The following is a 26,906-nucleotide window of genomic DNA, read 5'->3' on the forward strand; positions in this document are numbered from 1 at the left end:
TGGGGAGTGCAGGCCTGTTGGTTCTCCTTGACCTCTCAGTGGCTTTTGACACTGTCAGTTATGGCATCCTCCTTGGAGTTGTTCTGTTCCTACCTCCGGAATTGCTACCAGAAAGTATTACTAGTAAGTTACTACTCGGTCCCATGGCTTTTGAGGTTTCATGAGTCTCCCTGTGGATATCTGTGTGGTACCACCATCATGTTATGCTTTGCCCATGTATGTAAAAATAGTAATTCAGGCACAAACCTGAAAGTGAGGAGTGAATTGGTTCTTGTTAACAACTTAACTTCAGAGACAATTGTTTAATAGTTCAGTTTGGCAAAGAGGTGTCTCTGACCTACTGGGTAGATTTCCAATTGCTTAAGCTTTCCAGAGCCCCCTCACATATGTTGTTTGTTATGCGTACTAAAAAGAGGACTAGCACAATGTAAATGTTGAAGATTCATTCCCTGTGTCTGCAGTGATGGGATTGTTGTCTATCACATGATTGTGTATGTTTTGACTCCACAGTGTGGGAAGTGACGGAGACAGGATGTTTGTGTTACTGTGTTCCATGAAGTGGGACTTTAAAAGAGAAAATCACACCCCCAAAAATCTGCATACTTTCAGCAGATTGAAATTGCTTTGGAAGTATTTACCAAGGGGTCCAAGGCCTTTCCTCATGCTTTTGTTTAAACCAGAGCTTTCCAAGCTGTGCGTCACAACACATTAATGTCTCTGCTGCAGTGTGTAGATGTGTCACACAAACGCTCCCCACACTCCTCCTGGGGCTGAAAGGGGTTCAACCTCCGGTTTGCTAGTAAAACTGAATTACTGTGTCGTGAAATGATGCATGCCCAGAAAGTGCGTCACCAACTTGAAAAGTTTGGAAAGCTTTGGTTTAAACCATTTCTACCTGCTGCTAGCAGCTAGAAAGCTCGGCACTTGCTGTGCTTGTTGGGGAAATGTTGAGTACAAAGCTATTGGAAGTGGCAGTAACAGGGACATTGTAGAGGGGTAGAGAGAGACGGCTGCCCCATTTGTGCATATGTATTTTCTCCGTGCTACTTTTATTCCACCCCATCTTCTAATGAAAGGCACTCACGTCATCTCATAGTCTTTGTCCTTCCCATTCCTGCAGCAACAACAGTAAGCCACAACAGCAATAATAATGATAACAGCAACAAGCCCACCAATGACTCCACCAAGTAGGGCAAAATTCATGGATGCTGTAAAAGAAAATACTAGCATTACTCGCCTCATAGTTGAAAAACAAAATCTCTTACTACTGAGAGCTCTTACTACTGTTCTCCCTCTATCCTGAGGGTGGCTCTGGCTAAATATAATACAACAAATAGCAACTTGTGAATGACAAGCCAGGAAAGGGACTCATCTAGGTTGGATTAGATGGTTTCTGTAGAACAGGATTAGGGAAACTGTGGCCCTCTAACTGCTGTTGGGGTCAAATGAATAAAACTGAGTTATGTGAAAATGATCACTCAAAACACACACCCCAAGGAAAATTATCTAACAGTTTCTCAGTGGTTCACTAAGGGAGTAGGGTAGTTTACTACTTAATTGGGGGGGGGGGTTTCCCAGCACCTTGGAAATGGCATCTGCCACCAAGAACAACAATAATGGGGGAGAATAGTCAAAAAATTGCAAGGGGGGGGGCTTTTCTAGGTGGTGAGAGAAAATGTTAAAGAAAATTTAAATAAATTTAAATAAATTTTCTCATAAAAATGACTGCTCTACTTAAAAGCAGAATAAAAAGGAAGTAACTTGCCTCTTGTCTAACAAACATGCTGATAAAATGGCACTGATAGAGAAAGCCGGTCTTTTAAAACATCATTTTTTAATTCACTGAAATTATTTTTTTCTTAAATTCTATTGTATTAGTATTAGAATAATTTAAAATACGTGGGAAGGCAAGTTAAAAGGTCACTTTAAAAGAAACACAGCTAAAATGTCACTTGGCCAGAAAAGTGATAAATAGTAAAGGAGGTGTGTGAGGTATAGATGAATGACAATAGACTTGCTTGATCAATATGCTATTACACACATCAAAACCAGGCCTCTTAGGGAAAATAGATAACTGAGTTTGGTGATGTACCAATGTGGTGCTGTTTTGGTTTGTTTTCAAAAAAGAGGAAGGGCCTATAGGAAATAGGGGAATGATTTGATGGTGCCATGTAGATACTCCCTAAAAAGTGAGCAAACGAAACATGGCTATTAGGCAGCAAATACCTAGGGTGGAAACACACTCGGAGCCATACATCATCACAAAATCTTGGGCTTATTCTCGACTGCAGCCACATCTAAGCTTTGCAACTATGCAAAGTGAGACGTTCTTAAAATGGGACGTGGGGTGGTTTAGGGACTTAAATGCTTTGCCCATCAGATTTCAATAACCAGGCTTTCTTCCCCCCCCCCCCACCATTGCATGTTGCAATCTTACGTGGTGTGATATTAACAGTGATGTTGCATAAACTGTCTCCAACAGAGTTTTTGGAAAGGCAGATGTAGTAGCCAGTGGTGTCTATAGAGATGTTCTTCAGCATAAGCACTCCTGATGCAAAAGAGAAGATGCAAAGGGTCATCATTATTTAGCAGGTGCGAATAGAATCAGTGTCTTCAGCCGTATCGTGGTTTTACTGTATATTCCTGCATATAAGACTACTTTTTAACCCAGGAAAATCTTCTCAAAAGTCGGGGGTCGTCTTATACACCAGGTCATATTTCTTATATGACAAGTATATCCCAAACTCTATATTTTAACTGGAAAAGTTGGGGGCCGTCTTATACACCCAGTCGTCTTATACGCCGGAATATACGGTAAATCCACCTTATGTCAGGAATCTTACGGACCCTGGATGATGACTTCATAGCAACTGGAGCATTGCCCAGTAGCCTCAGCTCTGGCAAGGATCAATTGCAGAAAAGATGCAGGCAAGCCATGCGTGTGGTTTTGCTTACTGCATCTGTCACCATGTGTTCCCAAATGCAGTCCCTTATTCTGTTTTAACGAACCAGTCAGTACAGGCGGCCATTGCGCCAAATTTATTCTCACAACAATCCATGTGATGGGTTAAAATGAAAGAGATTGACTGTCTCACTATTGAAGAGGGATTAGAATCCAGTTTAGTGCATAATGCTGGCTTTCTGATAATGCTTGTGACTGAGTTAGCAGTTCCACATTTCACACCACATAGAAACTAGGTGGGTCGTCGGAACAACATGAAACCCCATTTGTTACGTGCTTTCATGTGACTGTACCACAGTTTTCAATGCTTTATGTACTTTTTCCCATGCAATTTACATTAATCCTAACATGGATACAGATACATGCAAGAATATGCCAGGCCTATCCTCCGTCCTCTGTTATGGGCTCCAATTGCAGCGATAACTGGACCCTGCTCTTTAAGTTGCACTTTTCTGATCTTTGTAGATTTCTTGATTGACAATTTAATAGATAAAAATATGGACCAGAGCTAAATCTTTATTCTGAAGCAAAATGAGAAAAATACAATAAACTAGCCAATACCCCTAGAGATGGGGATTATGTCAGTAATTACAGTGCCTGACTGGGATCCTATTTTCTGGTGTGATGATGCCACCTATGGGCAAAACTGGTGAATGAGCACATTTTGCACACATTTTCTTTGCAAATGAGCTACCATATTTTAAGGGCTTGCTTAGACAATCAAAAGGTAGCATGTTTTGGGGGTGTGCAATCTGCATTCACAAAGGCTAGCTGAAGAACTAGTGATAAAAATATGTAGGCCACCTAAAGCAGAGTACAAAATGATATCAACAAAGCTTTTTAAAAATATCAAAGGCAGCTAAATTATATATATATATCTCCAGCAGATGCCTAAAATGTCAATAGACTGTGAATTCCAAAGCAGTGGTTTCACCACACTACCATCACTTCCCCATAAATGCACAACAAACATTACATAGTACACATAAAAGTGTAAGCAGTTGAATAGGCCCACATGGGCAAGGTGACCCCTCAACCAAACTAGTTGCTAGCTGTTATGAGCTTTATGTACTAATTGGGAAATTTTGAACTTGACCAAGTTACAAACCAGTAGACTGTGCAGAACTTTGAGGACAATATGTGGACAAGATCTCACTTCTGGTCCCCAATCATAGAGCTGCACCCTGCACCAGCAGCAGTTTCCCAATCAGGAGCAAGGGAAGCCTTACGTAGTGTGTTGTTGTAATCCAGTCTTGAAGTTACCAATACCTGGACTACTGTGGCCAGGCCATCCCAGTCATGGAACAGGCATTAAAATGGTTCAATTGTTTTGTAGGTTTTAGCTTTATTTGCAATTTTATCTGCACACCACTTAGCTCTTTGATTAAGTGGTTCAAAAATCATCTAAATAAATAAAATAAATACCAGCTAAGATGGTAAAATGTACCCCTTGCTACCAAGACCACTAAACCTCCAGGGACAAACCTGGATCCAGGAACATGCCTAGGCTTGCTCCTTCAGAAGAAATGCAGCCCTCTTCAGAGCAGGCAATTGGCCAGTTTCTCATGCACCAGAACCATAGAGCCATAGGGCCTCTGACCTGTCAGAAATTAAGCTCAATTTATTCCCCCTCATCTAGCTCATCCAGGCACCAGTTCAGCTCCTGTATGGCCTCTCCTGATTCAGGTGTTATGGAGAAATGTCATCAGCTTACTGACAGCATCCTGTCCTAAATTCCTTCATGAACAGTCCTAATGGCTTCATATAGATCGAAAATAGCATTGGGAATAAAACAGCACCCTCCAGTGTCCTCTGGCATAACTGAAAAACAATCTGCCAATGCTATTCTTCGCTCTATAAATAGGGCTAGAATACAGTGGTACCTCGCAAGACGAATGCGTCTTGCGATCTGATAGTGACTCGCAAGACGAATTGGTTTGCAAAAAATTCGTTTTGCAAATTGCGGTTTCCCATAGGAATGCATTGAAATTTAATGTGTTCCTATGGGCAAATAAGAAATTTCAATGCATTCCTATGGGAAACCGTGATTCGCAAGACGAATTTTTCGCAAAACGAATTGACTGACTCGCGGAACGAATTATATTTGTCTTGCGAGGCACCACTGTACTGTAATACTGTGCCCCTGATATCCAGGGTCAATGGTATCAAAAGCCACACATAAATTGCAAATGAAGCAAGGTCATACTCCCCTTGTCTCATTCTTGATTCAAGGCTGATTCAGTCCCGTGGCCAGGTCTGAACTCAGTCTGGAACTCGATAATCTACTACAGTAAACCATTCAAGAATGACTGTGGGTGCCCCATCATAACCCTCTCAGACACATTTCTAAAAAGTGGGCATTGGCAACTGGTCAGTAGTTAGTCCAAAGCAATAGATGGGGATGAGGCTTCATTATGAGTGGCTGCAGGAACCATCCCCTCAAGCAATGAAGCATTAACCATGTTCCCGACCCAACAAGTCGGCTACATTTAATAAACCATGAGGGACAGAGATCAAGGGGGAACAGAGGGTAGCAAGTATCTTGCTGACATCATTAGGCTGCATAAACTTCAAGTGATCTCACCGCATCTCAAAGGGTAGTGGCATTGGTCACTTCAGCCAGCACTACATCAGCGCTGGAATCAGCATCCCAATAGGAGATGGTTAGGAAGAACTAAACATTAGGAAGAACTTCCTGACAGTAAGAGCTGTTCGGCAGTGGAATTTGCTACCAAGGAGTGTGGTGGAGTCTCCTCCTTTGGAGGTCTTTAAGCAGAGGCTTGACAGGCATATGTCAAGAACGCTTTGATGGTGTTTCCTGCTTGGCAGGGGGTTGGACTGGATGGCCCTTGTGGTCTCTTCCAACTCTATGATTCTAGGTTTGTGCAATGCTGTTCAACATCAAATGCAAACAAATGTTTGTGGTTTCACATTAAGGAAACAGATATGCAGAATCTAGTGTCGTCCTCTCTTTCATCAGTGATATAATCTGTTCCAAGACAGATGGGTGTGCCGCAACCTCCCACGTACCCAGCCTGACACATGTAGGCTTAAAAAGTCTGGATCTCTTAATTGCTATACAGGAAATCTGGTTGTGTCAGTGCCACAAGGGAGAGCTTGGAACAGGCGCATCAGAGAACTGGAGAGGCAAGAGCATGATAGAGTCCTCCTTACCGTCACTTGGCAGGAGGAGGAAAGAGAAGCAACTAGATTACCCAGTAATTACAAGCCCCACTGTGGCTAATGGCCTCATGGTGAACAATTGTCTATCTTCACCCTACATTAACTAATGTATGTTTTCGAAGTAATGATTTTAATCATTGTGAGAGAATAATCAGGCAGTGGGAATGATTCTGGGTTCATTGCAATTGAGCTAGCACTAATTTTCAAGGTATCTGAAGCACCATTGAAAAAGCCTGCAATTACCCCATTTCGCCCCCACCCTGTTCCGCTCCTTTTTGTGATGTTTTTGAGTCAATTCTGGGTTCAGTGCATGTGTGTGGTTGCACACATATCAGATGTGCCTAAAACGGCTGCTGTCTGTAATCTGAATGAAATCAGGAATGAAGAAAATGGCAGAGATGACCAGTGAGAGAAGGAAAACATAAGAATGCACAAGGGAAGATCACATCTACACGGTGCTTGCTTGCTACATGACTAGATAACACTTTAAGGACTAAATTCAAATGATGGTTTTTCATTCCTATTTTTACATTAATAGTCTTCAAAATATTTGCATGCATTTAAAAACAATACAGAAAATTGATTTTCACAAAGTACCAACATCTCACTGCATACCTGGCGTTACTGTTCCTACGAGTGCTCGTGGTTTGTTTTCTGGATTGTAGCTTTGCCAGGAATATTCGGGTTTGGGGGATCCTTCGATAGAATTGCAGGTCAAGTTAATGTTTTGTCCGTATTCTGTGGTCCCTATAATTTTGCAGTCTGGCTTGGATGGAGGCACTAGATAGGGGGAAAGAATAACTTGAGCAAATTCAGCAACATAAGAATGGAAGCTGTTGTGTTGGGGAGAGCCTAAAAAATATTCTGTCTTCAGATCCCATCACCAGCAGTAATGCATCTGACCTTCACAAACAACAGTGATGCGTTACAGTTTTATCCTAAAATTTGCACATCTTCACAATTTTCTTTAGGCACATAAGCTGACTGGGTGGGGGCAATAGCTTAGCAGAAGTGCACATGCTTTGCAGAAGGTATCAAGTTCATACCTCAACTACTCAAATTAAGGATCAGTAGCAAGTCATGGAAAATATTAAAATGATTACTTATTGAATTTATACGGTGCCCTTCATCCGATGATCACGGGTCAGTTTGCAACAAGATGAAATTTGACATTTGAATTCCTGGAGAACTGCTATCAGAACACGGGGTAGTGTTATCTGCTATAAAAACAACTTCCTACCTTCCTCACTTCTTCATATTCCCATTGACTGAAAACTTGGTTAAAATATATGGCTGTCATCACCATTCTCTCCATTAGTGCAGTGGAACCTCGGTTTTCGAACATAATCTGTTCCGGAAGACTGTTTGACTTCCAAAACATTTGAAAAATGAAAACGCAATACGGAAGCCTCAATATAATGACCGTTCCCCACATAAAAGGGGAGGCGCATTTTGTGCGGTCGCGCACAGCCCCCTGGGATCCCTGAGGCAGCCCTGGAAGTTTGGAGGCCGGCGTTGCCTTCCCAGGCTGGATACTGGTGGACTCCGCCCGCGTAGTTACCTGTCCAATCCAGCTCAGGGAGGCGTTGCTGGGGAGATTGGCCAGGTAGGAGGAGGTAACCTTACCGTTCACACGACTGAAGCAGTCATTCCTGGGAAGCAGTCAACCAGAGATTTCCCACCCTCCACGCCCCCAAAAATTAATGATTGCATTACAGGTTATTTTCTTCCACAGGCATACACGCATGCAGGCGATGCTGTTGAAGGGCCGGAAAGGAATTTCCCTGCATTGGCAGGTTTCGCCTTTCCCGTAGCAATTCGTCACAACTTTGGCAGATGCAGGCCTTGGGCAGAATCCTTTAGTCATCTACATAAATGGGGGGCGTGGGGCGGTGACCCCCTGCCCCCATTGCTGCGGCGATAACAGGGTTCCTGTAAATGGGGCTAAGGGGGAGGCATTGACCATACGCAATAAGCTGTCATTGCCCTCCCCCTCCAGCGGCTGCGATCAAGGGGGGCGGGCTATCTGTTTGAACATATGTTCTCCAGAGCTAGCCCAACCCCCACACATGCTGGATAACCCTGAAATTACCCAGATCCCCTGCTGGGGGCTGGGAAGGATATAAACCCAATGTCTGAGCCAAGGTCTCCCTACATCTGAATTCTTAATAAAGTTGTGGCCAATTTTAATCTCATAGAACGTGGTCTCGTGTCATCATTCCGCTCGGGGGCTGCCTGGGGCTTTGGGGGACTCTCAAAACGGAAGCCATGTGGCATGTTTGGCTTCCAAAAATTGTTCGAAAACCGAAGCAGTTACTTTCGGGTTTTTGACGTTCGAAAGCCGAAATGTTCAACTTCCGAGAAGATCAAAACCCGAAGTTCCACTGTCATGAATACCAACAGTGTTATTTTTATAGAAAAAGAGGTGCCGGAACTCACCATGAATGCCTCCCTTGTTCCCTTACAATGACAATGGTGCCCACCTGAGAGGTGCTGGAACTGAGTTCCGGATGGGAAAAAAAGACGTGTGTACCATGTCTCTAAGATAATCTATAGCAGGTATCTTCAACCTTTTCAGACCCAGGATCCATTTTTAACCCAAATATGCATCTGGGGACCCATTTCTTAATCTTTTACCATATATTTGCATGGTGGCAGTGCTCCTATCATGACTCACCTCGGATTAGGCTACAGTTCACTAGTGGGTCCTGATCCACCAGCTGAAGTCCAGTGATCCAAGGCACAAATACTACATGATAGCATCATCTAGAACAAATGTGCAAGGCTGCCTTATGTTGCAATGGAGCACAGTTTTAGCGATCCAAGTAGCCCCTGATCATTGCAAGCAGCACTTCTTGCTTGCTGTGAGCTGCTACTGAACTAAGGTGTGAGACTGGTACCGGTATGTATACAAAGGGCAGAATGCCTTACCAAGGACCAAAAGTTCCATTCTTGAATGTGTCAAGGGAGGATCATCGCGGATTCGGACTGAGCATTCATAGGTACCATTGTCATTCAAGGTCACCTGACTGAGGATGATGCCAATGTCACGATTATTTATATTGCCAGAGAAGTTCACCCGACCTTTATAAGCATTGCTAATATATGTTCCACCATCATCAAGGTACCGGTTAATAAATTCTACCTAACAATGAGAGAAGAGTATCAATTTAAAAGACTTAATTATTGTGGCACAAATCTTTTGTTTGTCACTATAGTATTTCTAATTATGAACAATTATAAACAAACAAAACACAAGAAGACCCAACCTATCCCTGTCTCCTGAATTGTCTCATTGCTGAGGCAATTCAGTAGTTTTTTTTTCTAAAAAAAATGCATAATAGGGGAAGAAATCACTTTTTAAAGTGTGTACATTAGTCAAGAGTGTACATTAGTCAATACAAATACATGTTCATCACAAGAATTTCACATTAAATGATGAATTTTCATGAACAAAGCAAACACAAGCTGCTGGAAAAATTTGGAGAACTGAATTTAAGATTGGAAAAAATAAGAAACCAAGGAAACTGAAATTGACAGGTCCTTCCATCCCTACCTCTCAATCCTCAAGAAATACATTTTATGTACATGGTTGGCAGCAGCAGGGAAAATATGATCAGAAACTTATCTTTCATGAGCTTAGAGTTGTTTTAGGGGCCAAGTCAATCTGCTGCATTGCCTCCAAACAATCAATCAAACCAAATCCTTTCCTTTGGAGCCTTAAACATTACAGAGGTACCTTGGTTTGCAACTGTTTTGGATTACAACCATGTAAAACCTGGAAGTGTGTGTCCCTTTTTTTGGATTACAACCCATTTTTTAAAATTACAACCCTTTTTTTTTAAGGTCCCATTGGTGAAAGCACGCCTTGGGTTACAACCTGTTTTGGTTTACAACCGGACCTTTGGAACGGATTATGGTTGTAAACCAAGGTACCACTGTAGTAGGCAATGCTCCCAGTGTACAATATTCTTATTCAATGAGACTTGCCTCCATGTAGTCGTGCACAGACCTGGGGTACTGGACATTTAGTTGGGAGTTAACCCCGCTGAACATAGGCAGACTTGCTTTTAAACCATCTGAACCAGTACTGCTCATCCAGCTCACATTGAATTGAACTGGATAGGCCCTAGGGGATATCTGGAGCCACCAGTTGCTATGCATTACTGGCTGCCCCTGTCAAGTGCTGGATCAAAGACAAAGTGACAGACTGATGTTATGTGTCACAAGAGTAAAGATCTGGAATTAAAACAAAATTCAGGCTACCATCTGGCCCCATCCTCTTGCAGCCAAGACCAAAGGAACCCTCACTGACAGAGGTCAAAGAGGCTCCTCTGGTGTCTTGGCACACCTGTTTCTTCACAGGGTGCCATTTTCTCCCAGACACTCATGCATATCATATGCCTTGCACCATGGCTGCCCACCTCATCTGGCATTTTCATCCAAGCAACAATGTCCCCCTTAGCTGGATTAACGACAGAGCTTTCGTAGGTACATGGTAGGGTGATATTATCTCCTCTCTTCACTTGCATTTGCTTCTGAGGTGTGCTTACGGAGAGGGCGTGAACAGCTGCCACAACTAAAAAGAGAAAGAGAGGTCAGAAGGTCCACTGTTATCTTTGTCACTTTGACTGGAAAGCCAGCATGCATAAGTTAGGACGCCCTACTAAGATATCACACATCTGCATTGTGTCTGCGTTGTATCTGCCTTCTGTAAGAAACTCACTTTCTCGCTTGCTCTAGGACAGGGTTGGAGAAACTTTTTCCAACCCAAAGGCTGCATCCCCTTAAGACATAGGTAGGCAGGGCAATCAATGTGACCTTTGTACAGTAGGTTACCTTCTAGCTGCACGAAAACCAGAGCTTTCTTCATCCACACCCACATTCCTCCATCCAGGCAAGCAAGAAGCATTAGTTCTTTCCAGTATTAATAGACCACAGATGGTCACAAAGTGGTTTGCAGAACAATCAGTAAAACTATTAATAAAATAATAGTAATCTGTGCATATCACATCAGTTTATACAGTAAAACACCCCATGTTCTCAAATATCTTATTTGTTCCCGTTCTCCTCCCCGCCCGCCCCCCGGCTTCCAAGAGGCTGAGTTCAATGACTCATTCAGGGATGTAGAAAGAAGTATCTACAGGGGGACAAGGTCCTTTGAACATTAAGTTTTTATTGTTACCACACCCAGTTAACACATAATGCAGTTCCACTTTTTTTTTGTCTGCAACTAGTACGATAAGGGATGGCAGATGGGGGGTTCCATCCGCTGTCCCCCATAATTCAGTTTGCACACATAAAACCTATTGATGGTAAGAGCAGCTTGACAACAGAACCAGTTGCCAAGGGCAGGGTGGACTACCTCCCTGGAGGTCTTGAAATAGATGCTTCACAACCACCTACCTCTGAATTTTCTGCAATGAGCAAGTGATTAAGCTGGATGGCCCGTAAGGCTCCCTACAATTCTATGATTCTATCTATTTGCATATTATCCTATATCGTACATCCCTGAGGCACCTGTCCAACTTCCTGGACAGTCCTTCTATCTATGGAAAAAGCTAGCTTGCTGTTGATGGCCAGGGCTCTCAGATCCTCTCTCAGCTCTTGAGCAGCAGGGAGCAAACAAGTGTGCCCACAAGGCTTTTGTTTCTTGCAGTGTACATTATTATGTTCTGAGGTAACTCAATTGTGCTGGAGAAACCGGTTCCTCCAGGATGGGTTTATAATCAGGTCATAAGACCAGCTTTCAGAGAGAAAAAAGAAAGGTAGGGGGGGAAAGTGAGAGAGCCCAACCCTTTTAGAGAAACTGCAGAGAAATGCCTCACTCAGAAAACTCCGCCCCACGCACACTGAAATTTAAGTTGAGGGGAGTGTTTCTATTAAAAAATTCATATATGCTAAGAACCTATCAGAAAGCTATATTTGTTCTGTAACCAAGGTAACCTGGGAACCCCTTGAACTTCTCCCACCTGATGAGGGATTTAGCTGAGTTTAAAGAGAAGGGGTCAGGGACTAAGGAATTCCCAGTGTTTTTATTTAAAGCACATTTAAAAGACACCCCCCCAAAAAAAAGAATCCTGGGGAAATGTAGTTTACCCCTCACAGAACTACAATTCCCAATACCCTTAAATTACAGTTCCCAGAATTCTTTGGCTTAAATGTCTATGGCACTGGAATTTTCTCAAGTCTAGAGACCAGAAATTAAAACAAAACCAAGGCTACAATCCTACGTTCACATACAGGAAGCCAGTCCCATCAAACACACTTAAACTAATTCCTTTGTAAGCAAACATACAGACATTGTCACCCTAACCCCTTTTGCCACATGAAATAAGACAAGCAGCCGCTGGCAACAGGGACTGAAGCACGGTGGAAGCAGATGGCAAGGAGGCACACTCAGAGTGAACTTGGACAGCCGGTGGGGGAGAGCCCAGCCCAGTTCCTCTCCAAATCTGCTGCCTGAGACAAGTGTCTAATAATAGGGCTGGCCCTGCTTTCATAGGATCTGAAATATACTCGGAGTCGAGAGTGAATTTCATGCTCTTTATTCAGCTCATATTCATCAGGGAGAAGAAGAGAAGACGAATGGCTCTTTTCCCAAAACCATCTGCTTATATACATTATTTACACAATGGGCCTTGCGTGATTGGCTACTTCAGGGCTACACCTGTGGGCCAATTATATTGTGGATTGACTTCTGCCTGCAGCCTGATTGGCTGCTCCTACAGGCCAATCAGGTAGCAGATTCACTTCTGCCAGCCGCCTGATTGGCTGCTCCCGCAGGCCAATCAGGTTGCGGATTCACTTCCACCTGGAGTTGGATTGGGTAGCTCCCGCTGATTCTGAATCCTATTGTTCTAGGATTCAGCTCAGTACATAACACCCCTCCCCTCTAAGTTCCAGTCCTGCCCGGGAAGTTGCATTCGTAGTCCCCAAGGTCTGCTGGCCGCCTCCGTGTGCGTTGTGGCCTGGGGTGTTCCTTGGTCAGGGGTTCTGGTTCTGGCTCGTGTTCCGAGGCTGCTGGCTGTGCCGGGGCTGTCTGGTCTGGCGCCACTGAACCACTAGGTTGTGACTCTGGTTCCGGTGTCCTTCCAGCCTCGGGGCGCCCCTCTGTGCCTACTGCTTCTGCTTCCCCTGCCCACCCCTCTCGCTCTACAGGCCTCACTGCCCTGCTGTCCCCTTGGGACCCCTCTGTCCCGCTCTCCTCCCGGGTTCCTCCTGGGAATCGTCGCCGTAGCTGGTCGCAGTGGCGGCGCCAACATTGCCCCCCTTCCGTTAGTACCTCGTACGACACGGGACCGGTCACCTTGGTGACTGTGGCGGGTACCCATGCTGGGCCTGCCCCAAAATTCTTTGCATACACTGGGTCCTGGGCCACAAATGTCCGGGGGTTCCTGCCTTTCCCCACCACTACCTCATCCTGAGCTCTGTCGGGGTGAAGTCGGTCCAGTCTAGTTGCAAGGCGCCGGCCCATGAGTAGTTCAGCTGGGCTCCGGCCCGTCGTTGTGCTTGGGGTGCTGTGCTGTGCTAGAAGAAATGCGGCAAGGCGGTATTCCCAGTCCCCTTGTGTTATGCGGCGGAGGCTGTCCTTGGTGGTCCGCACCATGTGCTCCGCTTGGCCATTGGTGGCAGGGTGGAATGGTGCTGAGCGGATGTGGCGGATGGCATTCTGCGCTGTGAAGGTCTGGAACTCCTCTGACGTGAATGCGGTTCCATTGTCCGAGACGAGGGTGTCAGGGAGCCCGTGGGTTGCAAACAGCTTACGTAGTACCCGGATGGCTGCCGCCGTAGAAGTGGACGGTACCAGTGCGACCTCCAGCCATTTGGTGTAGGAATCCACCACTATGAAGAATGTTTTTCCCTGGAAGGGGCCAGCGAAGTCCACGTGCAAGCGTGACCATGGATGTCGGGCGGACTCCCAGGGCTGGACTGGGGCCCTTGGGGGATCCGGGCGGGATTCTTGACAGGTCTGGCAGTGTTGGACCCAGGCCTCTATCTCTCTGTCAATCCCCGGCCACCACACATAACTCCTGGCAAGGGCCTTCATCCTCACTACCCCTGGGTGTGTCTCGTGTAGGGCTGTGAGGACCCTTTTGCGGAGGGGCTGGGGAACAACAACCCTGCTTCCCCATAACAGGCACCCCTTGTGGGCCGACAGTTCATGTTTGCGGTTTGTGTAGCCAGCGAATTCTGGCCCGGGGCTGCTGCTGGGCCATCCTCGCCACACCCAGTCCAGGACCCGGGAGATGACCCTATCTTTTGTGGAATGGTGCGCAACTTCTTGTGCCTGAATGGGTCGGTCGGGAAGCAGCTCCAGGGTCATAACCTCTTGCGCAGGCGCTGGGTCGGGGCCTGTTTCTGGTAGTGGTAGCCTGCTGAGTGCGTCTGCGTGGCCCATCGCCTTCCCAGGGCGGTGGATTAGTGCATACTGGTAGCCGGCAAGGAAAATTGACCACCTGAGGACACGTGGAGACAACACTTGGGGGGTCTGCTTCTCGGGGGCAAACAGGCCAAGCAACGGCTTGTGGTCAGTCACTATGGTAAAGGGCCGCCCGTACAAGAAATCATGGAATTTTTTTACGCCCTTCACGATTGCCAGACCCTCCTTGTCAATCTGTGAGTAGTTTCGTTCGGCTGCAGCAAGCGTCTGGGAGAAGTATGCCACCGGCACCTCTCTTCCATCCGGGAGTTGGTGTCCCAGGACAGCGCCGATGCCATAGGGAGAGGCGTCGCATGCCAGCACCACTGGCAGCCTCTCGTCGAAGTGTGCCAAGACCGAGTTTGAGACGAGCAAGTCCTTAACTGCCTGGAATGCGGCCCTTTGTCGCTGGCCCCACACCCAAGGGGCCCTTTTATCTAGGAGTCTGTGTAGGGGCTCCGCTACCGCTGCCTTATGGGGAAGGAAGGCATGGTAAAAGTTCAATAGTCCCAAGAATGACTGAAGTTCGGGCTTGCTCTTGGGCGCTGGGGCCTCACAAATGGCCCGTACCTTGTCACCGGTTGGATGGACCCCTTCTGCGTCCACCTTAAATCCCAGAAAGTCCACCTGCGGCACTCCCAGTAAACACTTTTCCCGCTTCACCTTGAGGCCCGCCGTCTGGAAACGGTGCAGGACGGAGCGGAGGCGGTCCTCAAATTCCTCTGGTGTGGGCCCGGCGATCAGTACATCATCGAAGAAGGGGGTGACGCCAGGAATCCCTTTAAGGAGAGAGTCCATTAGATTCTGGAATATGCCTGGTGCCACGCTAACGCCAAATTGCAGCCGCTTTACTCTGAATGCCCCTCTGTGCGTCACAATCGTCTGAGCCTCTGCTGTGGCTTCGTCCACAGGCAACTGTTGATACGCTTGGGCCAAGTCCAGTTTGCCAAAGATTTTTGACCCAGCCAGGGTGGCGAGGACATGGCTGACCACTGGCACTGGGTATGCATGGGCCGTGAGAGCCTTGTTTATGGTGCATTTGTAGTCTGCACAGATGCGGACCGAACCGTTAGGCTTGACGGGTGTGACAATTTCCCAGGGGGCGTTGGGCACCGGCTCCAGCACTCCTTGCTCCACGAGCCGGTCCAATTCCTCGTCTATGCGGGGTTTCAGGGCGAACGGGACCCGGCGGGCCTTGTGCCTGATGGGTCGTACAGCGGGGTCTAGCTGTAGGGCAATGGGGGGTCCTGTATATCGTCCCAATGCCCCATCGAAAACCCCTGGAAACTCTTTGCATATGGCGTCCACGTCCACTTGTAAGCTAGTGCGGTTCACCCCGGTAACGGCTAGCCCCAGAGGTCCAAACCATGCCAGTCCCAGTAAGCTAACGTAGGGGCCCTTAACTACCAGCAAGTCCAATTGTTGCTTTCGCCCTCAATATTGCACCCTGAAGGTCCCCACCCCCATTGTAGGGACCTTACGTTTCTGGAAGTCCCGGAGGGTGAATGGGGCCGGCCTTAGTTTGGGACCCCCATTAGGGCACAGTTCCCTTAATGTTCGGGCCGAGATTATGGATAGAGTTGAACCCGTGTCCAGCTCCATGCGGCATGGGGCTCCCTCTATCTGTACCTCTATATAAATTTTCTCTGTGCTGGGATGGGGCAACTGGAATACCTGGTAGTCCGTGATCTCCGTCGAGTTGCCTTGGTGCATGGTGCCGTGTGACCTGGGGCTCCTGGGTCGGTCATCTGATGCTTGTCGACGGGTGAGTCGAGCCCGACACACCCGGGCGATGTGTCCCAATTTTCTGCACTGCCTGCACTCTGCGTTGCGGAAACGACAGGTCCTCCTCTCGTGGTTCTCCCCGCAGCTTGCACAGTTCCCTCCTTCTCGTCGAGGCTGCTGTGGTGTGTGTGCTGCTTGAGTGCGCCGCTGTACTCGGTGTACTTCCTCCCTGTCAGATTCGGATTCGTCGGTGAGGTCTTCGTGGTAGACCCTCGGTTGGGATGGCGGGGCCGGTCGTGCCTCTTGCATTGACCTCTCGGCGGCTTCGGTTGCCAGGGCTTCCTCCAGAGCAATCTGGAACGTGAGGTCTTTTTTTGCGTAGAGGCGTCGTTGCAACATCTCGTCCCTCAGGCCACCGACGAGGCGGTCACGAAGCATGTTCTCCAACTCTGAGAAGTTGCATAACCGGGCGGCTTGGCGGAGGGAGGTCACAAACCTAGTTATGGTTTCCCCCGGGGCTTGCCGCTTTGCGTAGAAGGCATTTCGGCAAGCTACTACCGAGGGCTGTGGTGAAAAGTGCTCCTTCAGCCGTTCCATTATTGTTTTGTAAGAGACGGTAGCGACATCTCTAGGTGCAAGGAGAGCCCGGGCGATTTCAAACGTCTCCTCTCCACAGACGCTGAAGAATGTCGCCCTCTTCATGGCATCGTTGGTGACTTCTTTCGCTTGCAGGAGGAAGTTGAAACGGGCGGCGTACCCTTCCCAGTCTCCTGATGCTGGTTTGAATGGCAAGAAGCTGCTGTCGGTTGCCATTCTGGGTTCCTTGGGTCCTGGAGCTGAAGCCTGGATGCACGGTGCGATGCAGCGGTGCGGCAGGTGGCGGTGCTGCGGTGCAGTGCGTGGTGGCGGTCAGCTCAGCAGGATCCCATCCTCGTCGCCAGTGAAATATACTCGGAGTCGAGAGTGAATTTCATGCTCTTTATTCAGCTCATATTCATCAGGGAGAAGAAGAGAAGACGAATGGCTCTTTTCCCAAAACCATCTGCTTATATACATTATTTACACAATGGGCCTTGCGTGATTGGCTACTTCAGGGCTACACCTGTGGGCCAATTATATTGTGGATTGACTTCTGCCTGCAGCCTGATTGGCTGCTCCTACAGGCCAATCAGGTAGCAGATTCACTTCTGCCAGCCGCCTGATTGGCTGCTCCCGCAGGCCAATCAGGTTGCGGATTCACTTCCACCTGGAGTTGGATTGGGTAGCTCCCGCTGATTCTGAATCCTATTGTTCTAGGATTCAGCTCAGTACATAACAGGATCCAAATCCCAATACAACACCGAGGATATATAAATCATGGTGGGAGAGCCATAAGCAGTATGTGGAATCTGGGGAGTACCCGGGTTAAGGTAGCAGGTGATGAGAAAAGCCCCTGCTTGAGACCCTGGGAAACTGCTGACAGCTTGTCACAATTCTATCTGGGCTAGATGGACAAATAGTCTCCCCTGGTTTACGGCCACTTCCAGTGTTTTTCTTGTGCTGTGAATAGGGATGTAGGAGAAATCAGATTCAGTTCTCATTTAAAGGCAAGCTTATCTAATTCACACTTTCTGAATGCAAACCAAACACAGAATCTTTTTAAAAAAATCATAAGCATTTTACAGTAAATGATGGCACATTTATAATACAGATATCATTTGAGATTCTCTGCATTTTGCAATGCCAACCAAGTAATGGGTACAAAAATACATACACAATGCACACACACATGCACACATATATCTATGTATATGTACACACACACACACACACACACACAGAGAGAGAGAGAGAGATGCATATATTAGTGAAAATATAAAAATGAATTCTATTAGAAGAAATTGCTTTCCAACAAAGTGTATATATTAGGCAAAATAGCATTAAAATGTCTGTAATAGGAGAAATTTAAACTAAATGCAGGTGGATTTTCTTGAGGACTTAAAAAAAAACTTCAAACTGATGTGGAAATGTGGAGCACTGATTGTAAAAATGAAAAACTGAGAGAAACCAAAATTGACCCATTGCTAGGCATGAAGGCCTCACCTTCTGGTGCCCCCCCCCAAGAATTCTGGTTGACTTGGGGTAGCTTATTTTCAGGGAGAGAGAAAAGCTTTTCCTGGCAGACCCATGGAGGGCTAGCTTTAGACATCCATGGCTGTATTGGCAAAATATTAAAATGTTGTTGTGCTCTCTATCCTCAACTCGTCTGTAACTGAGAGTTTTCTGAACTGCCTTCCCCCACTAAGCTCAGAATGTGAGTAGCTCAGGGCTCCAGCATGTAACTTGCATTCCTACCTGGCAACTGTGACACCCCCTCCAAAGGGCTATGTATTTAGCAGTGGGAATCTTTTTGGCACTTTATTTGTTCGCCATTCTTTTAGGCCCCCCTTGATTAATTACATAGGAATCGCAGGGCAGTTTCCAGCATACATATAAAACAACATAGTATATCAGATAACCACATGATTTTGGTTATCCTATAGAGATGGAAAAATGGGAAAAACTATGGAAAACAGATTTAAAATTCACCGCGTGCTATCTGATAAAAGAAAACTTTATGAAAATGATCCACAGATGGTACCTGACCCCAAGCAAATTAGTCAAAATAAATAAAAATAACAGTAATAAGTGTTAGAGATGTAAACAAAATGAAGGAACCTTATTCCACATGTGGTGGACAGGTCCCCAAATGTAAAAAATGTGGGAAATGATTTAGGAAGAACTAAAGAAAATGCTAAAACATACATTTTTAAAGAAAGCTGAAGCTTTCCTATTAGGCATTTTAACGATAAGCATCCCAAATGAATATTAAAGAGTGTTTCTTTACGTGACAACAGCAGCTAGCTAGAATATCAATAGCAAAATACTGGAAAAGTGAGTTAATACCAACAAAAGACAAGTGGCAATTGAAGTTGAATGAGTACCTCGAACTAGCCAAAATGACAGAACTAATCAGAAACCACTCAGGCGACAAGGTAAAAAAGGAATGGGTTTGCTTCAAAAACTACTTGACTAAATATGGTTCCAAGAATAATACTTGGTTGTGCTTAGATTAATTTCACAGATATAATGGAAAATAATTGATTTAAATAAAGGAATACAGATTATTGGTAACAAATGAGAAGTGTTGAAGCTGCAAAGGGATAGAGGGAAGTCAATTAGCATATCAGGGATTCAAACAAGTTTAGTGGAACAGAAAGAAAGTGTTTGTAAGGAAAGAAAGGAAAGAAGAAATATTAATGTGATTTCTTTCTGGGAGCCTTTTGTATAGAATATTCAAATTACAGTTTGTATCCTTTGAACAATTGTGTGTATCTTTTTAATTCTTTTTTTTCTTTTTTCTCTTTTCTTTTTGTGTATTCGGGTGTAACTTTTGTTTTATCCTTTTCTCTGTAACTTTCAAAAATGCAATAAAAAAGTATAAAACAACAACATAGTATATCAGATAATACAACACAATGCAATATTTAAACCATCACCTGCAAAAAGAGGGGCAATTCAGAATATACCAGGAGCTGGAGGCACCCAGTGAGATATATCCAGTGCTATTTTTCTAGAAAAAGAGGTGCTGGAACTCACCATAAATGCCTCCCTTGTTCTCCTGAGAGGTGCCAGAACTCAGTTCCGTCGAATTCTGGCTGAAAAAAAAGCCCTGGATTTATCCAAAAGCCTAAGAGAACAAGTGTGTTTTAACCATCCATTGGAACTACACGAAAGTTGTGTCCATTGAGCCTCTAAGGGGAGGTTATCCTAGTCAGGGTGCCACTACAGAGAAGGCCACACTGGAAGGAACAACAAGGAAGCAAAAGCCAACAAAAGCAGAGTCTTGCAGCAATAAGTCCAAGCAGTCATCACAAGGGCACTCAACAGTTTGGAGTGGCAACAGTGAAGTTGGCAGCCTTTAATGAAGTCATGCATTTAATAATAATAATAATAATAATAATAATAATAATAATAATAATAATAATTTATTATTTATACCTCGCCCATCTGGCTGGGTTTCCCAATTCCCATTGACATAGTCAATGAGGTAATTGCCAGAAGCAACTTTTGTTGAGGTGCTTTGGAAAGCCTGGGCTGCTCTGTGTTTTGTGAAACGCTTTTCTGATCAGATTTCTATACCTAGTTTGCTTGACAACAGGCAAGCAATGGGTTAATTTCCTAGGTGTCTATTCTTTTATCTGTTCTGTTGCGCTGAAATTCCCTGACTGGCTTGTAATCCAGTTTCAACATGGGAAGATCCTCGAGAACAAAGCAATAATCACTGCATTTTTCGCTGGGCTTTGACAACTCCCTGTTTTGTTCCATCCTGGCATGCTTCCTTCTGCATCCATTGTATTTCTTTCTCTTTTCTTCCTGCGATGTTCATCACATCGCTAACCGTCAATGCTTTTTTTAAAAAAACAACTGTCCATTGAACAAGCAAGTTAAAATAGGCTAAAAATATGAAATAATTTGGTTTTGGAAACTGATCAAATCATTTTAAGACCAGCAAATGCAGAGATAGGACTTTAACAAAATCCCACAAATATGGGGGGTCGGGAGCAGGGGTGGGGGTGCCCTATACAATTAAAATCTTAAAATATTAAGCTTATTTTATAAATTCCCATGGGTGGATCTAGGGCAGGCATAGGCAAACTCCGGCCCTCCAGATGTTTTGAGACTACTATTCCCATCACCCCTGACCACTGGTCCTGTTAGCTAGGTATGATGGGAATTGTAGTTCCAAAACATCTGGAGGGCCGGAGTTTGCCTATGCCTGCCCTAGACCCACCCATGGGAATTTATAAAATAAGCTTAATATTTTAAGATTTTAATTGTATGTGGGGCTACCTTTGAAGGTGACCCGGAAACTACAACTAACCCAGAATGCGGCAGCTAGACTGGTGACTGGGAGCAGCCGCCGAGACCACATAACACCGGTCCTGAAAGACCTACATTGGCTCCCAGTATGTTTCCGAGCACAATTCAAAGTGTTGGTGCTGACCTTTAAAGCCCTAAACGGCCTTGGTCCAGTATACCTGAAGGAGCGTCTCCACCCCCATCATTCTGCCCGGACACTGAGGTCCAGCGCCGAGGGCCTTCTGGCGGTTCCCACATTGCGAGAAGCCAAGTTACAGGGAACCAGAGGGCCTTCTCGGTAGTGGCACCCGCTCTGTGGAATGCCGCCCCATCAGAGGTCAAAGAGAACAACAATTACCAGACCTTTAGAAGGCATCTCAAGGCAGCCCCGTTTAGGGAAGCTTTTAATGTTTGATGGATTTCTGTATTTTAATATTTTGTTGGAAGCCGCCCAGAGTGGCTGGGGGAACCCGGCCAGATGGGCGGGGTATAAATAAATAAATTATTGTTGTTGTTGTTGTTGTTGTTGTTATTAGGATACCCAGGAAGCAAAGGACTGAAAAAGGCTTGCTTGCTAGCGTGATGAACTATCAAGGCATTATGAACAAATAAAAGTAACGGAGCTCCAATATAATTCTTTTTAAAAGAAAAACAGGTTTTGGGAGGGGAGAGCAGGAAAGAGAGCAGAAGGCTCAACCCTTCCCCTACCTGCTTTATCTCTACTATAAATCCTCCCCACATAGACTTCCTTATCCTGTCAGATGGGTGGGATACAGTAAATAAAAATTATTATAACTATTATGTCTAGAACAGGGCTTCAAGTCATTTTTTTTCTATTGAGGATCACATTCCCTTGGGGATATTCTTTTGGTCGCTACATGCTGGTGGCAGGTAGGAAGAGCCAAAAGGCGGGTGGTGAGAGCAAAAAATGAGTGGAGTTTATTGCAGGATTGTATGGATCGTTTGCTCCCAGTGAGAAGAGGTCCAGAAAGCAAGAGTAGCTTCACCTGCAGCATCCAGAGAGCCCTGTGAAATGTGTGTGTCTGCTATATTGTAGTTTCCCCAATATGTCACCCACTCTCCTTGCCCTTCCAATTTCTCTGTTCAAAATCCTCTCCTCTCAGAACTGTTCTTCTTTCGGAAGAAGGTCTTCACAACTCTGTTACATACCTTTGCACAAAATGCAAGTTTGGGGCTATGATCGGGCAAGTGGAAGCATGCTCATATCCGTTTGAGGATCAGCAGGATGATACGAGAGAGTGTGTCCCAGTCACAAACAGATGTCTTTCGTGAGAACTTTAAACAGAAACTTCGTACTAACTTTGTACTATTTTTTTCTGTAATGCTAGAAGGAAATCCATCATCAAGAGAGAGTCAATAAATAGAGTGCCAGGCATGTCCAAAGTCCGTTTCGGGGACCTAATCCAGCCCGCCCCTGTGGCAGTTTATTTCCTGGGGTAAAATCCTTTAAAAAAACCTCAACAACTTCAATTAAAAAAAGGTCAGCAACTTTGGTCAGCCCCCACGGCCCTTCACTTCATCAAATCTTGCCCTCTTCGGAAAAAAGTTTGGACACCACTGCTCAGATAGACAGACAGAAACTGTGTGCCAGGAATGCAGGGAGACATGTCTGTTCAGGGCTGTTCTTTCTGCTCCCATCAGCTTTCTATCTGGCCCTTGGGATTCTCCCCAGACCATACCCCCCCCCAGCCACATCCCCTTTCATCAGACCACAACCCTTCTTTGTACCCTCCTTGAGTTCTTTCGTCTGGCTGAAACTGGGACAATTGATTCTTGTTTGCCTGGATAAGCAAGAGCAGGTGTGTGGGAATGTGCATAGAAACTAGCCTGCTGTACAAAGGTAACTTTCACATTTGCTGCCGTTCCCACTTTGGCCTCTGCCTCTGCCCGCCGCTGGCCTGTGGCTCTGGAAAGATTGCCCAGAAGGGACTGTGATATTTGGGCTGAAAATAGTTTCCCACCCCTGGCATGGAAGCTACAATGGAGGACCCTACAAAAGGCAGGGCCCTGCTATTGCACAGGTTTCTGGAGAGGCAGAGGCAGCAGCTGCGGTCCAACTTCTCCTCATTGTACACTGTTTTTTGTACAGTTTCTGGGTGGATGGGGCCACGTTGCTGCTGTGTAAGCATATAAACTTTGCTCTGTTTGCTTACGACATTTTTATGCTGCCCTTCCTGCAAGGAGATCAGAGCAGCATACATCCTGACCTCCATTTTGTTGCCTCAACAACACTATAAGGCGGGTTATGATGAGAAGGGTTGGCTCGCCAAAGGTCACTTGGCAAGCTTCAGGAAGTTTGTCCCAGCTCACCCCTATGTCAAACATCCAAACTGCTGCAGTAAGCTGCCTATTTGACTCTTTCAAATCATCAGTTCGACAGTTTTAGCATCAGAGTTCAATGAGTAGTTTTCAAAAGTTGCAACAGAACGCAGGAGAAATACTTCAGCCAGTTGTTAAAATTCGAACAGAAAGAAAATGTTTAAAAAGTGAAAATATTATTCAGTTTGGGTGAACGATGGTGTTTTATCACTTGATAGCTGATTATCACAAGTTTCTCACATTCAGGTTATGGTGTTTGCTCCAATTATCACATAACTAAAGGGTTCCTGATCTACTTCTGTCTTATATTCTAGGTAAATCCACTCTTCGTGTCTTAAGAAGGTGTACAACAGGCACAAATCCCACAGTTAACATGGAGTTCATTTATTATGAAAGGTGTACCTGTTGAATTCTAAATGATCACAGTTTCTCTGTAACTTATTTTGTATGTCTTCATCCACAGATGGTGAGGCAGGCATTTCAAGCAAGAGTGCTCAAATACGCAATCGCTCTGTTTGAATCAATGTGTGCAAAATCAGCGCAAGCATATAACCTACCTTAGTTCTGCCCCCTCCCCTCCCCTCCCCACCCATTTGAACCAATCCACAAAGCAAAAAAACAAAAATCCTACTTGGGGAAGAGATGGTGGCAGGACCTCACTCCCACCCCAGTGACATGAGAAATATTTTTTTCTACCAGGGGCCATATAATCATATCCCAGGATCTTTAGGAGGAAAAGATGTCCCATGTGTTGCTGCTATCTAGTCCATTGCCTCTACCACAATCATCTCCCCTTTCCCCAAGATAAGGGTTTTTCTGCTTTAGGGAAGAGGAATGGGGTATGTCCTCAGCAGTGGCAGGCATTCCCATCAACTTGATGGAGAACCTGGGACCTGGCTAGACTTCCAGGATCTCTGGAAGGAAATGATGCATTGCTTGATGTATGGAGCACCTCTTCACACTGGGAACCTGGAACTTGACTCCAAGAAGACAAGAGATAGTGCATCAACAATTGATACATGGAACATCTTTTCCTACTAGGAATCCTGGGACTTGTAGTCAAGTCCTAGGTCCCAAATGAGAAAAGATGCTCTGCAAATCATTGGTGCTCAATGCCTCCAACAGTATCTCAATTTTCTTCACATTTCCTAACACAGGTTGTCTTGCCTTGGGGAAGCAAGAGGTGGTGAGAAGGGTGGGTCCTTGATGGAAAAGGTGACAAATGAACCCACAGATGTGCTGGGATTCCTTGCCTCCTCCCACTGTGGACCTTCAGCTGCACTGATGGGAGTGCCACTTAATCCTCAAGGTAAAGGCTTGCACTTTGGGTAATGAAGATTAGCAGAGGGGAAGTTCTTGTAGTGTTCCAGTCAAGCACTGGAAAAAGCTGAGCACTTCTAGGGTGAGCCAGTTGGTTGCTCATCCCTATTGAGGCTTGCCAGAATTCATCCCACAGTTAAATGCACTTTAGGTGCTCCTTGCCACCCTTCCTATCATCTGAGTTTCATCACCCACTATGGCAGAACAAGTCTTTATGGGCTTCCCATATGTTTGTGCCCAGGAATGGGGTACATGTTTTTACATGGGGGGGGGGAATAAAAGAAGTGACAATCTAGCTCAGAAAATACTGTAGTGTGTGCTGTGTCCCCTTCACTGCACAAACATCAGTAGCAGATTGCACAGAAAAGTGCTGTTCAGGTCATAGCCCAAGTCCCGCCAAGGTTACAAGGTATCTAATCCTGAATGAAATGAGAATATACAACACTGTCCCATCCATCACTTATTCTTTTCTCTCTCTTTTTAATGCTGATCACTTTTGTGACAAATAGCCACACAAAGAGGTGTGAGCTTGGATCCTTTATTACTGTGGATTCTTTTTAATCTATTCTACTGGGAAGCAGGGAAGGGAGAAATAATGCATAGTGTAGTGGTTAAGAGAGTAGACTATGAGTCAAGCCCCCCCCCCCTCAAATCCCATCTCCATCATAATATCCACCTGTGGCAAGCTAGGAAAGGGCCATAGCTCAGTAGTGCAGCAAATGTACAACAAGGTTCAACCTTGGCATCTCTGGATAAAGGATCTCATGTACGGATTTTGAAGCCTTAGGGATCCACTATGAATTAGAGCAATACAGTACTGGGCTCGGTGGACCAATGTCCTCACTCTGCATAAGTCAGCTTCATATGCTTAGGATTTCTCCACTTAGCCTAAGTGGAGAGACTTCATTCATTTAAGAAAACCATTTCAGAATGCTCCTTTCCTCATGTCAATGCACTGCAAACAACTTAGGATAATTAAAATCTTGGCAGAGCAGTGTGCCAGGGTAGCCTTCCTGCTTCTGTGTTTCTGTTTTAATCTAATGCTAGATGAACAGTCTGGCACTGCTGTTGCATTCTGGTAGCCCACAACATTAAGGGAATAATTTAAATTAAACATTTAAAAGTCAGCATTTATAAACTGGTATGGTCCTAGGTCCTGTGCTGCTTAACCCTGGAAATATCACAAATGTACCAATAACACTGCTTCTTCATCCACATTCTACGCAGCTGTTACAGAATACATAAGAGGTGCGAATGGAAAAAAATAACATTTTCTCAACAGCAACAAAGAATTGTATGAGTACAGGGTCAGTGCAGTATCCCAGTAACAGAAAGACTTTATGGGAGACACCTAGATCCTGCACAACAGATTGGTATCTACTATACATTTGTTGGACTGCAAGGTCTGAGATTTGTACGAAGAAATATCCATGGGCACCTAATATCTACTGACAGAGTCACTTTTCTCCCTGACCATCACACTAGCATACCACTGGTAGGCAAAAAGTACTACTCACCTGCACTGAATATAAAACATGTTACTTCCTTGTTCGCCATTATGGCGTGCTTTCCCTCTCACTCAAGCAAATATCCAGGTAATGAAAGATTAATCTGAAGTTTGAGGGAAGGACAACCTGCCTTCCTGTAGTAGCTTGGACTGTCTCTCCTTTTCTGTGTTGTATGTGCTGTTTCTGCTTCCTTCCCCTTTCACCCTTGCTCACCTTCCCACCCCTTCAAACTAGGAGGGCAGGCTGTGTGCCTGTGTCACACCACTAGGGCTGTGTTCTTATCTTTTCCCTTTCAAGCTGAAGGAAACTACCCTGCCTGTTTAAGTCACCCTATCCACACCTAAGCAAACAAACTATCATTCCTGATCCCTTCTGACAGGCGGGTACACAAAGGAAGCAATAACGTATCACAAACACCCAGGTGAAAGTGCTCATGCAAGTACCATGAGAAAAATATTGCAGTAAGAAGACCACACTGGTGTTGCTGCAGGAACTACATTTTTTATGGTGATTATTCAAGAGTGCTGCTTGCTTTAGCCATTAAAGACACCAAGACTAGGTGTTA

General features: G+C 45.3%; 1 protein-coding gene across 3 annotated transcripts in view; it reads right to left on the minus strand.

Annotated features, from left to right (window-relative positions):
• GPA33 (glycoprotein A33) overlaps positions 1-26,594 on the minus strand; it is a 31,599-nt gene extending 5,005 nt beyond the window's left edge. Inside the window, exons 1-6 of one of the 3 annotated variants that reach the window (XM_060273653.1) lie at positions 11,552-12,841; positions 10,570-10,724; positions 9,077-9,290; positions 6,761-6,925; positions 2,438-2,548; positions 1,085-1,208 (exon numbers count right to left, since the gene is read on the minus strand). In XM_060273653.1, coding sequence (XP_060129636.1) covers positions 1,085-1,208; positions 2,438-2,548; positions 6,761-6,925; positions 9,077-9,290; positions 10,570-10,677 — 722 coding nt within the window. In that variant the 5' untranslated portion in view covers positions 10,678-10,724; positions 11,552-12,841. Of the gene's footprint in view, positions 1-1,084; positions 1,209-2,437; positions 2,549-6,760; positions 6,926-9,076; positions 9,291-10,569; positions 10,725-11,551; positions 15,366-26,350 lie in introns of those variants that run through there. The other 2 variants (XM_035114946.2, XR_009557488.1) reach the window with 2 other exon arrangements.
• Between the last annotated feature and the right edge of the window lie 312 nt (positions 26,595-26,906).

The sequence above is a fragment of the Zootoca vivipara genome, chromosome 4, assembly GCF_963506605.1.
Source record: "Zootoca vivipara chromosome 4, rZooViv1.1, whole genome shotgun sequence".
Lineage (NCBI taxonomy): Eukaryota > Metazoa > Chordata > Lepidosauria > Squamata > Lacertidae > Zootoca > Zootoca vivipara.